The 13360-nt window shown below is 40.7% G+C and overlaps 1 protein-coding gene and 1 long non-coding RNA gene across 14 annotated transcripts in view; one reads left to right on the top strand and one right to left on the bottom strand.

Annotated features, from left to right (window-relative positions):
* Positions 1-13360, bottom strand: part of LOC146768030 (uncharacterized) — a 144802-nt gene that overhangs the window by 33713 nt on the left and 97729 nt on the right. For 9 of the 10 annotated variants that reach the window (XR_014953992.1, XR_014953993.1, XR_014953988.1 and 6 more), the window contains one exon: positions 1-13360. This exon is cut by the window's left edge and continues 33713 nt beyond it. This is a non-coding gene — a long non-coding RNA (uncharacterized LOC146768030). The other variant, XR_014953985.1, reaches the window with a different exon arrangement.
* Positions 1-13360, top strand: part of EPAS1 (endothelial PAS domain protein 1) — a 75916-nt gene that overhangs the window by 34851 nt on the left and 27705 nt on the right. For 3 of the 4 annotated variants that reach the window (XM_021544322.4, XM_085575922.1, XM_021544321.4), the window contains one exon: positions 6401-6591. In XM_021544322.4, coding sequence (XP_021399997.3) covers positions 6401-6591 — 191 coding nt within the window. Of the gene's footprint in view, positions 1-1163; positions 1488-6400; positions 6592-13360 lie in introns of those variants that run through there. The other variant, XM_085575923.1, reaches the window with a different exon arrangement.

Raw genomic sequence — 13360 nt, 5'->3', positions numbered from 1 at the left:
TCCTTTATTAACAAATTCCCCATTTTGGTGTCCTTTGAGTTTATTCTGTCTGTGTACTGGGTACTGTATCCCAGTGGGCAGCAACACTGCTTTAGCACTTGCCCTCCATGAGCACTCCACATATTTCAAAACTGGTTTTGGATTTTTTTTCATCCACCTGAAAATAACTCTGTGTCCTTTCCCTTCCTTTTGCTCTTGCTGGTGTGCTGAACTTGGGCATCTGGTGTCTTGTCAGGCTTTATAAATAGATATTTTCACTGGAAAGAGGTATAAGGAGGGATCTGCGTGGCACTGTGTATGGGTTTTCTTCACAGTTTTCATAGTTTGGCCAGAGTTCATGGGGAGTGAGTAAATTGCTGCTTCTAGCACTTTTTATTTACCAATGGCCACTTTTATTACTTTAACGGGGGGAGCTTTCAAAAGCACAGCATGCCATCCAGAATAAACTGCTTGTCAGGTAGAGTGGTTACAAATACTTTTTAAAATAATTTTAAGGCTAAGTAAGCATGACTGCTGGCTGCTTGGTGTCTGCAAGCACATCTCTGGGGCAGTCAAGTGGTGTGGTTCTGAGATAGCTATGGAGTGCCTCACAGTCAGCAAAACTTTTTTAATTTTTCTGGTTCAAATCAACTAGGGATTTGCCAAGCAGAAAGTAATGCAAAATACAAGCTCAGCAAAAACTGTATTTGCTAGTTTGAAATAAATCTTTTTTGTTATCTAAGGTAGCACTGCCTGTTAAAATATTTTTATTGAGTTTTTACTGGCTTGAATTTTTTTTATGCTAAGCATCTGATTTTTCATTTATCTGTACTGTATTTTCTTATCTTTGCATGCTCAGAATGTATTTTTCTTGTTCTGCAAGTTAGTATTTGATGCTTTAACTCTTAAACCATTCAAAATGAGCATTTGCTAGAGAAATTTCATGTGACAACTTAATTAACTGTGGATTCTTGACCTTTAAAGTGCTGAAGCTAGACACATTTAATAACCAGCCATTGGATATAAAGTAATATGCTTGTTGTTTTACTAGCTTGCATACATGGCAGTTTGAAGCAAAGTCCAAGGGTCAACAAAATCATGAAGTAAACCCAAGCGGGTCTGTCTGAACTGCATAATTCAAAGTGCTGTCGGGATGTGTCACACAGAATGTAGGTACAAGTGAAGGCTACCGGCTTACTTATGAGATATTTTTCTGCAAGGTGTGCATTTCAGTTTCTCTGAAAGCTTCTGTGATCTGGAGCCTGAACAGTGGGAGTGTAATTCAGTGCAGTTGCTGCGCTGCTGAATCTTAAACAAGCATGTATGTGTGTGTGTATACAACCTGAGTATCGACCCACATGGACTTGTGAAGAGCAGCAAAACCCTGAGCAGAAGACCTCTCCATCAGCTTAGAGGAGGCCACCAATGTCCTTGACAGAAGGGAGGATCCTTGACGCTGACTGCCTGGCACCCTCATCAGCTGAGTGGGTACCGAGGGCTTTGAGGGGGTTGGAACAGCCTGCAGGAGGGACCAGGCAGATGTATGGCTGGAGGTGGTGGGCAGGGATTACTGGTGTAGATGAAGTACTGATGGGATTTAAACTGCAGAGAGCAAATACGGTCAGTGGAAACAGGACTGACACCTCAGCTCAGCCCCTGGCTGCTGAGCTGAGGAGGACTGCATGGGTGCCTAACCAAACTTCGGATCAGTGAGTGACGCCGTGTGCCAAAGCTGCCAGGTGGGGGATGATCTGTGTGCCCTATTGTTTGTGGGGCTGATCCTCCCTGTCTCTGGGTCACAGGTACCTCCTGAGGATATGCTGCAGCAGGACGGTGGCAGCAGTGCCTCTGGCTGAGGCTGGCTGCTTTCCTGGCTGCTGGAGCCTGGAGCTGTCACAGCATTGGGGAAGGCAACTCCTAATCTGACATGGTAGTTTTGCAAGATTGTTTAAACCAGATGGGTTATGTGGGGCTTCGGGTTTTGCCAATAAGTTGCAGTCCCTGAAATTTCCAGTCCTGCAGTAAGAGAGGCTTCAGAAAGTCAGATTATGATCTTCACCCCGGCTGTGCAAGACCTTTGTCTGCAGGCATTCCTGCTGATTTCGGTGAAGCTGTGTTGCAAGGGCCTGCCGGACATGAGCAAAGAGATAGGAATCTGGCCCCTGGGATCCATGCAAGGCATTTCTACATCACCTGGGGTGTTTTCTCCCAGTGGGATCAAGAGCTCTGTTCCTAGGCATGTACCCCTGGGACTAGTTTGGTGTTTGGATTCTAGGGAGAACTGCTCAGGAAAATTTGGAAACTTCACCTTGGGAGCGCAAACAGTTGCCAGTTGTTTGTCATCTTTTCTCACGTGCATTGGCCCATAAATTCTATTTTCAGAGTGCAAATTAAACCCACCGGGAAGGAGTGGGAAATCATGTAAACAGCTGTCTTGAGGGTACAGTGCTGTACTTGTGTTCTCTGTCACAGAACTGCCTGTGCCTCCGGAACTCTTCCCTTCCCAATGGCTTGCACGCCCATAAGCAGTGCTGCACTGGCACATCATCCAACAGCCCTGGGAGAGTCCTTGCTGGGAAGCGGCTCCTCCCTGTTCCTTCTCAAGTCTCCTGACCACCTTTTATGTAGCCAGGTCCTGAATGGCGTCACCAGACCCATTCCTCAGTTTGGCTTCCCCATTTCCAAAACAAATTTGAGCTTCTCCATTCCTTTCTTTGTTTATTGGGACCATTTATGCTGTGATTGCAGTGTGAGGGTGCATATGCAGCTCAGTGGAGTCTTATCCTGCCGAATCCTGGGACTCATGAAGAAGCAGGTATCCAGGAGCTCCCTAGAGGCTTACCTTGGAATACCCTGGGGCTTTGGACCCAGCATATGGGTAGCTTGATTGGTGATGGCTTTCTCTGCTCTTCCTTCTGCAATTTTAGAAATCTGTCAGAGTGAGCGAGGTTTTTGCTTGCGTTGCTTTCTCCAAGCAGTGACGCACACTTGTGCTTTTTTCCTGCCACATAAGTGGGTGGTTTATGTGCTAGGAGGGAATGATTCATGAATTAGCTAGAGCCCAGGCCTTTTCTCTATTGCCCGGGTGATGTGTGAAGAGGATTCAGTGTCAGCCTTTCTTTCCTCCTGGCCTTCAGTCATGCAGGTTGCAGTCACTTTACCACTCTCCAGTCATGGGTGGTCCAGCCTCACCCAGGGTGAAATGCTAATCATGTGGGTATAACTGCAGAGAGAATTACTAATGGCCTACAGGTCTGCAAACAAAAATCGTGAAAATACTGCTTTCTGCAGAATTTTGTCACTCAACTGCAATTTTGGGAGTCTTCTGCAACCAGGACAAGTAAGCGTAGAATGACCATCTTTGATGTGGACATCCCTGGGAGTCACAGCAAGCAAGCTTAGATGGAAATCTTGAGTGGGAAAGTGGCATGGGAGTGTTTTGGGTCTTGGTGGGCTTATGCTGCCCTGGCTACAAGAGCAACACGACTCAAGGATGTGCTGTGTGAGGGGAGGTGGGAGGAAAATCGAGGTGCAGGAAGCCACAAGAGGGGAATGCTTAATAGGCAAGTTGTTTGTTTGTATGGATGACCAGAAAAGTCTTTTGAAAGCAACCTGGCAGGCTGATTCCTCCCCATTTTCTGATGTGAGAAAGTTCTTGTGTGATGTGTAATGAACAGATATGTCTCTCTGCAGAGGACCTTAGCAGGACAGTCAGAAGCAGTGTTGAGAGAATGCATCTGCAACAGAGAGAAAATCTTTCTCTACTTCTGGTGTTAATTATTAGAAACTGTGAGCAATCCATGGTTATTGAAACCAGTTTGTCTCATTAGCCACACTTCAAAATTATATTTACAGAGGTTAGAAAACTAAATATTTTTTTTTGTGGCTGCAGTGGTGTCATGAGAGACCCTGTCTTATACAACCTATTTTTACTATATAAATTGTGATCTGGCTTTGGCCTTGTTTCCCAAAGTTTCATAATTGAGGAGGAACTGGATCTTGTTTTGCCCAAGTTGGTTGTAATGTGAAAATTGTGGCCTCTAGATTTAGAACAGAGCTCAAACATTTATGGTTTAAGTTATATTTTTCCAGCGACAATCAGAAATGCTCACAAATACCTCTACATAGTTTTTGTCTGTTTGGTTTTGTCTTGCTTCTACTCTTTTATTTTCTTGGTATAATTAGAAACTGAGATTTGTTCCCAGTCTAGCATCTGTACAGGCACAGAGCAGGCACATTTTTCTTTACAGAGCAAGACATGTTTCTGAAAGTACCATAAGTATATGTATTATTATATGTGACTCTCCTGTAGCCAGCACCTGCCCCTAGAGAACATGGGACATTTTTTGTTGTATCTTCTCAGATAGTTGTAAGAAGGGACTTTTTTTTCACATGGATGTAGTATGACTCTTACTTGGCAAGGAGAAAAATATTGACTTAGTACCACCCTGTGAATTTCCTTTAGATTCAAACTTAGATGGGTTGGTATTCGCTTCAGCAATACCCTTGAAGTAATTATTGAAGTTTGGATCCTGCCATTATGTTCTGAAATGTGTATAAGTCTCCTCCAGTGCACACCTCCTGTAACAGAGATCATGTTACAGAACATTCACCTTGGGCAAAATAATAGTGAAAGAGGTTTCCTGAGGGTTGATCATGGATCTTGAGAAGATACTGTTAGAATTTGAGCCCCCTTGCCCTGTGAGCACACCCATTAGTGAGCACCTGTCTGATCCCACATATGTGCCCAGCGTCTTGTGTTTTGCAGCACAGGGCTCTGCTGATGTGTTGTGAGCTCCCTCCTGCTCTGAATGATAATGATGAGTGTCCAGCCTTGTTGACCCACAGCAAACACCTTATTGTTACTTTGCTCTTGGAATTTAATGCACGTCCTGGCTGTTTTTCCTTCTTACTAATTTATGAAGCCTCCTGTGGTTTCAATGCTAGAAGCTTTTGCAGACTGTCTAGGTCTTCAAGAAGCAGTAATCTTCTTTAAAATATTCTGCTATGGATTAATACTCCTTTTCTATTTTAGGCAGTGTAGCGTGAGACCAATCATGATTGGAACAATTTCTAGAGTTAAGTGATGCCATTAAGTCTTGTTTTCCTCAAAATCTTCATGCAACAGAATATATTTATTTAAACTCTTGGTTTTCATAGGGAGGGGTTTTTTGGTTGGTCCACTTTTAGTTTACAGGCTCATCATTTTATATTGATGTTGGAAAAAACAATTTATAAGCTGTTCCATTTTTGGGAGTCTTGCTAGAGGAGAAAGGTGCTGCTGGTGAATCTAGAAATGAACATGCAGCCAAAACAGCAAAAACTCTGAAACTGTTCTGTGCTCAGTCAAGTGGCACTGGTGGACTGTTGCAAGAGCTGGCCTGAAAAATGAATTTTGTGTTGGTGTGACTGCAAAACCTCAACCCGTGCAAGAGTAGGAACTTGTAGTATCAACAAGGGGTTGAAATGGCTCATGGTTTTAAATGGATTCAGATGCTTGATGTTCTGAAATTTAATGAAATTGTACTTCATTAAATAACTTTAGAGTCATTAGAGCTTGCTCTTAAAATGCCCTATCCCAGAACCATTATAAATTTATTCCTTGTGCTTCTCACATGTTAAATTCAGCTTTATGTCCTTTGGTGGCTTTAATTTGCATACTTGCTTCATGAAATGTCTTCCCCTTTGTTGTTTCCTGCCCCTCTGTTTTACATGGAGGCCTAGTGGTTATGTTATTTACTCAAGAAGGAATCTATTTTCATAGACAGTGGAGAGATGGTGATTTAATTAGAACAGCTTCTCCAAAGAAGGGCTATCTTGCAAACAACACTATTTTCCATTTTGTGCCCTTCATGGTCAAAGACAGATGACTTCTTGGACAAGTTTTGGATTAAGAGCTGAGACAGTTCTATAGACCAACACAATTTGATACTCTACTACTACTTTTATTTTAATGTGGAGTGCAGCCATTGAAAAACTCCACAACATTGTTGTATCTATGTCACAGCCATATTCACTGTAATTATTTAACTTTAAAAATGAATTGCCACTCTGTTCCAGAGTAAGCAAATTTAGATTGAACAAACAAAAAATGTTTTTAATGTTTTTCTGAATCCAGAAGTAATAATTTGCTATTTATTTTGAATCTCTTGCCTAAGGCAGATCTCAATTCTATTGTACTGCATGGGGATTCAAGGCATTGAAAGACTGACTCATGTACAATTTGAGCCCCTTCCAGCTGTGGCAGTCCTCTCCTAATTCCAATTCAAAGGGCACAAATAGGATTTAAAGCTTGGCCAATTGGTTTCAAACACTTGACAGAATGGATTCATTGATGAGAAGATACACTCTTGTAAATGCCTCACAAGTAGTGAATTTCATTTCAAGAAATGATTTTTCCTTTCTCTTCTTTACCTACCAGGAGCAGTTCCGAACGGAGGAAGGAGAAGTCAAGAGATGCAGCAAGATGCAGAAGAAGCAAAGAGACCGAGGTTTTCTATGAGCTGGCACATGAGCTGCCCCTGCCCCATAACATCAGTTCCCACCTGGACAAGGCATCCATAATGCGCCTGGCAATCAGTTTCCTACGGACTCACAAGCTTTTGTCTTCAGGTAAGATCTGGCTAAAAGAAGTTAGGTGTCCGGGCTGGCTGGTGGCAGCTTGGTAAGATTATGCTCTTCTCTGACTACACGGTTACCAAAATAACAATTAGTGCAGGTTTTTCACCTCTCTAAATAAAACCTCTGAGAACTCTTGAATGTGGTTTAATAATCTCAGTTACGAGATTTTGAGGTTTTAAGAGTTTAATCAGAATTCAAACATATGCCTTAAGCTTCCGTCCTGCAACAAAGAATTTTTGATTTGGCATGGCAAGCATGTTTCTGCCTGCACATTCAAACAGCAGCTGGGACTCTCTGAAGGTCCAATAATGTGTTTGAAAGGAGTAATTGTGCTATCCACTGGCAGAGAGTAGTAGGTAGGTTGCTTAAAACAGGCTATACTAAGGTAGATAAAACAACTGCTAAATACTTAATGTGAGTGGATTCCACACAAGCAGTTTTGCTCATGTTGGACTAGTAGGAAATGTGAACAAGCTTAATTTTTCTAGCCTGTAAAAACTGATAAAATTAGGAATATTCTTATTTTTATCCCCATACTTGAATAAACACTTTGATGAAAATATGTGGCTTGAGTAGCCTGTAGGATCAATGAAAACAGCTGATGTTCCAGAACTTTCACATGACAACCTATGAATGTTCAGAATACGTTAAGAAAACAATGCCTGCATTGTTTGTGAATGGCAACCCCATAATTTTGTATTTTCCTTCATTAATGGCAAGACTCCCAATAAGGTCACGATTGCACTTCCTCTACTCAGAAAAGTTGAGTCATACAACAGCAATTACTTTAATAAATGTTATTAGGAAGCATCCCATTTTGTGGTCAAATTTGCTGTTGATTTTTTGTTGATTAGTCTGAAAGATATGGCAAATTCAATTCTGCTTCTGTATGCTCTGTAATTTCTTGTAGCACTTTTGGCTTTTGCTGAAGCCTACTGTATAAAATGTAGGTATTTTTATCTTAGCTTATAGAATGTGGTTTTATCATGTACTTCTCTGAAAAGAAACATTTATGTGCTGAACAGTGTTTGGAAATCATCTGTGATTTTGTCATGTAACTAATACTTGAAGAAGTTGCGTAAATAGGTAAATGTTCTTAAACAAAGCCAATTTGTTAGTAATGTTCTCATAAAAACACAGCCTCTGCTTTTCAAATATTTATATGGCATGAACTAAAGACTGACACACCATAGGAAAAATAAACTTCTGAGAGGCTGTAACTGATAATGTAAGTAATGTGCATGCCTGTAAATATCGACATGAAGTAGTCAGATGCAGTCATCACCAGAAGGATACATTTGCTAAACCGCTAAGATTTAAGTGAACTTTTGAAATTAATTTATATATCTCAGTGAGAAAAAAATCTACTGACTAATACATTTATTTTGATGCAATAGTGTTAAGGCTTAGACTCATTATTTGATAGTGATGACAATTCAGTATATGTGTATAATATTCATACATACACATAAAGATATTATATTTCTGAGACATATTTCCGTGATGTGTTTGAAAAACAACATGATTCATGTAGACAATTGACATTTTCTTGAAGTACCACCAATACCCAGCATCAGAAAAGAATCTGAAAATAAAACGCTACAGTACTGACAGGCTGTGCTTTATGCTTTCTCTATATTAGTTATTTGCTTAGCCTGAAATCTGATGGACTCACTTCCTCAGTCCAAATATTAACTTGGAGTAAATCCTCTCATTAAAATTTGTGTTGTTAGCCAAATGCAGATTTGTCCATGTCTGCATCTTTAGGCACCAGAGGTGTAGATAAGGGTTTCAAAATCTTAGATGCTTCTATTCTGAGGAATTGAATTTAAGGTGCTTTAAAAGGATGGATTTTCTGGAAGTTTTGGGTATTATTTTCCGATAATGAAAATATATTATAATTGAAGAACTCAAGTCAGAAAACCTTGACTACTTCTCATCTACTATTCTGAGTATAGCTAACATATAAATTAAATTTCCTATCTTTTTGGATCTCTGAATAATGCCAGTCTTTGTAAGGACACTGGCTTACACTAGCAAACCGTCCAGTTTAATTCAGAGTGGTAGGTTTTTGATGCAGCTAGTGGCTCACAGATCAAGAGGTTTTCTGCTTATCCTGTTTTGACAAGTGTGAAGCAAGATGGAAAATGGGCTTGGGTGATGTTTGTACTTGTTCTGTTCTTGCTTCTGCTTTGGACCCTTTCTGATCCCCAAGCAAAGCTGCAGCAAAGATTTCACATGCGTGTTTGGCAGCCTGGAATTTGACCATAAACATACTGTTGCATTTGAGAAATCTGATTTGACTGATCAGGAGCATAGGGAACACTGTATCATCTCTTGATAGATGAAATGGGAAATGGACAGGTGGAAGTGCATAGAATCAAATGCCCACCCCAGCCTGCAAACCCCTATTTGCTTTATGTTGTCTTTATGGAAATGGTTTGGATTATTTGGGCTGGACACCTACTGTAAACTGGAGTTAAGTGAGTGTATTTGTTATGTCAGTAATTTGGACATTGAAATAACACTTGCTGCAACTTGAAAAAAAGCTTCAAAATGGGATAGAGATAAAACTACTGCTTGATTACCATTTATTTTATTTCTAATTTAGTCTATCAAAACCTACTAGCACACCATATTTTATTTTGTGTTACTGTTTGTGGGCACAATTCTCAAATACATCTCTCTGTTGTAAGGCAATTTTGCCTGAAGCGGAGAGAACAAGGCCTCTCCCAGGACTGTACCCTCATCTTTCTGCAAGCTGATGCTCCAGGTGGGATTTTGGAGATGACTGTAGGCAACTTGCCAATCTCACTCCGCTGGCATTGAATGTCTCATGCCCTTTGCTGTTATTCCCTGAGTTGGAATAGGGCTTTTCACTTGTGTAATTTGGGCTGTTTTATTAGCTGTATCTGCATAATGATCATTTATCTGTTGGGAAGCCAAGACCTAGGAAAATCTATGCCCACATTCTTTCAGCAGGTGAATGGCAGAGCCCCTGAATCTGAGCCCTCATTGAAAGCTCTCCCGCTACGTGCCTCAAAAAATCCCGACTTCTGGATTGCAGAGTGCACGTCTCCTGCAGGCGTTGTAGGGCCCTTGTATCCTATCATAATAGGAAATAGCTGGTTGTATATCTCAGAGTTCAAAAGGGTAAAAAATACCAGGTTTAGCTTTATAAAAGTTGCTGCTTTACTTAGTAACACGTTTCCCTTTGATTTTCACAGTAGGCAATTCTGTGTGGGAATGTTGGAGAGGAAGCCTTTAACATTTAGAAATGCAGGCTGTTCGTCTGACGGCCTGATTGAGATTAGTATCTCAGGAAGCAAACTGAAACAATAGCTTTATAATACTGTTTCCATGTTGTGCACAGAACAGTACATGGTATAATTGGAATGCTAAGTAAAAATGTTTAATTGTGATCATCTTAAATATTTTTCAAGATGTCTACTAATTCTGTTGGCATAATACATTTTTACCATCGTCACATTCAAATGTTTGGGATAAATTTAGAACTGATCTTTGTTCATTTCAAGTAAAGGTTTTGATCCCATAAAGTTGCTTCTGAAAATAGGCATTCTGATGCTTATCAGTAGTGGACCTTTTGGATTTGGGACCTTATGTCCTTTAGTGTGGTCAGAAAAACTGTTAGCAGTACTTTTCCCATATTGTTTTCTAGTATAGCTAGTAAGTAAAGCTAATGCTTTTTTGGGGAGCTAATAGATGGCAAAAGAGAAATAATGGCTTTTGCTAAAGCCATTATGGCTTTTACCTTGGTTAACAGCTAATATTGTGGTAGTTGCTAAGGCTGCCTCAATATTCTCTTTTTGTCTGTATATGAGGAGGAGAGTCCATTTTAGGAAGACTGTTTGCACACTGCCAATAATTTTAAGTGTTTATTTGAACCATGCTGATGCTAAAGGTGTTACAGGAACCAAAACTCTTTAGTACAGTGAATTTCTCTGTGCCAGGATTATGAACTTTAATCAGGCTAATCAGGCAAACACAATTTTCTTGGCTTGCCTTAATCCCATCCCAATTGTGTGGTCACCCGGGTGTCTTTTCTGTGCAGAAATCCAGCAAAGGAAACTGGCTGGGAGTTTTTCTTGTGCAGGCAGACAGCAGCAGAAATGGGGAGGGAACAGGGATACAGACAGGAAGTTGTTTGGGAGAAGGGAGGCCACAAGGAAGCCAGTGTGAAGGTTTCAAGGGAGGGAGACAACAGAGCCGGAAAGCCAGCAGGGAGCAGAAGGGGAAAAAATAGCTTTTTCTCTAGGCTTTTAAGGGAGAGGACAGACTGTAGGGAGAACTGATGTGGGCATTGTTTTTGAATGTCTCGACAAGCTGCATCTAATGTCAGACCATTGTGGCATAAAACAGTGCTTTAAAAATAGCATGTCTACTTGATTGCTTTTATTACATTGGAAAAATTGTAATTTTATGCCAACTGTGCTGCTAGGAATGAGAGTGAGTCAGGTGCTGAGTGCTTCAGCTGCTCAAAGTGATGTCCCCTTTCAGGGAAAGGTGCACCCAAATGGGACTCAAAGCCTGATCTGATGGGGTGCTGTATTCCTAACATTCAACACCAATGGCTGCAGGACTCCAAGCAAGTTCCTGGGAGCAGCATCTGAATGATTTGGCTAGATACAAACTCTGCAATCAAAACAACGCTAACATAAGTGTTTTCTTTATCCAAGATTGCTTGTGCACTTGGAGATAAGAGCCCTTCAGGAAGCTTCAAGTTTAAGAGTAGCTTTCTCTTGATGTATCTAAATTGAAAGCTTTTATTGAACACATTGAAAATATCCCCTTGAACAGGATGTACTGCCCCATCAAGACAGAAAAAAAGGGGGAGAAAATATCACTTTCCTTTGATGAAAAACAAAAAACCAGGAGGAGACAAGTCTGTCTCAAAGCTGCTCTCTCTGATGCAGGATGAAGCTGCTGTTAGATCTTCTCTAACTTTTGCCTACTGGTATCAGGCAGGTTTTGCAACCCTCCTCCAGAGTGGCAGCTGTAGCCTGGTATCAGTTATGTACAATATATAAACAACTTACTAGTACTTATAGGAACCAGGATGAGACAAAGCCAGGAAAATTCTGTGCAGGTGATGATTTGACCTCCAATAGAAACACATTTTATCATTTTCTACCTCTGAACTGACCAGAAAGACCCCTTTGAGTCAGATCAAAGGTGTTGAGAGGAGTTAGAGGCTGTTTGCTAGATTGTTTATACCTGCACAGTTACTTCTTTTAAGGAGAAGCCTAATTTTTGAGCCTTCAGACTTGTTCCAAGAGGTTGGACTGAAGGAAATGAGCAAGCATCTACGGAAAAAGTGTTCTTAAACTTGGGAACAGTGCACATCCTGACAGTGAGAATTAATCAAAGCTTGTTTACAGAAGTTATTTTTAGCATAAAAGGTTATCATAAACATTGCAATAAGCCTTTGCCATTACAGTTCAAAGTTTCTTGTCAATGAATAAATTCTATTTGGTGTTTAGAAAATTACTAAAAATAAATACTTACCAAAATTTAATACAGACTGAGACATGGACTGAAAAATACTGTATCAAAATTCAAGAATTTCTGCCCTGGGGCAAAGTGAGCAGTGGATGACCCATCAAATGTTGGGACATGGGAGACCATTGCTCTGTTCCTGGTTCCCCTGTAGCTCTGACAGTCATCCCAGGAAGGCCACAGCAGCAGTTTTACGAGGCTTTTTGATATGTTTCAACATCTCCCAATCTCCCCTAGACAGGGATTCTCCTCCTGTATAGGCTTTCCAGCGTTACATGAACACAATCTTGGCTGGACTCCATCAAGTAGCTATAATATGAACAACAATATTACAGCACTTCATTCTGCTGAATGTGCTATTAATTTAAACTGCCATATTTGCAGTCTAGTCTCCCTGCTATACTGTCATGGTGCCAGAACTGAGGTACTCCCCTTGAGGGGAGGTGGATAATGTTGTAGGAAAAAAACCAGAAACACATCCTTATTTCAAAATTGAGATAGCAGCTATTTTGAAATGCAATCCTAACAAAAAAACAATCAAACAAAAAACAAAAACATCCCCTAAAAATCAATATAAACTGAGTCCCACTGTTACCATTACCAAATACCTGCAAAAAGTTGGCAAGTCTACATGAGGTGCTGTTCTCTGGATAAAGTAATCTCAGACCTATTGGAAACCCAAGGCTGAAGTTCTGTTCTCACCTCCTCATGCTAACTTCCCACTTCCCTTTGCTCCCAGCCTTCTCAAATATTTTCCATCTGAAGCTGAATTTTCTTACACTAATGCTCCAGTTTGGCACCAAGGTAAATCAATGAAGACAATTTAAAGCAAAATGAAACACAGTGGGGATTTCAGGGAGGAGCTTGCAGTAGCCATGCCATTATTTGTTCTGCATCAGCAAAATAGATTCTTTCTCAGGCAAACCAGATTTTTGCTAGTGTCAGTGACTGAACTGCTTCTGATGTATCACTTTCCTAAAGTGTGTATATCCTCTGTGTATTAGTAGCTAGTGTTTTCCACAGAAGAAAGGCAACATGCACTAATGCTGACACTGCAGCCATAGGAGGGACTCCTATTTATTATTTATATTCCTATAATTATACCAAGTTACCTGATACAGGGCATACCAGGACAGCCACAGTGCAGCCCAGCATATTTCTTTGCTGCAGACTTAGGATCCTCAGGTAGCTGATCTGCTTCAGAGGATTAGCACACGTGACACCTTCTGTGTTTGCAAAGAAC

This window comes from Lonchura striata, chromosome 3 (genome assembly GCF_050655825.1).
Source record: "Lonchura striata isolate lonStrDom1 chromosome 3, ASM5065582v1, whole genome shotgun sequence".
NCBI lineage: Eukaryota > Metazoa > Chordata > Aves > Passeriformes > Estrildidae > Lonchura > Lonchura striata.
Note: the sequence above shows the minus strand (reverse complement) of the source record. Positions and strands in the feature narration are given on the sequence as shown.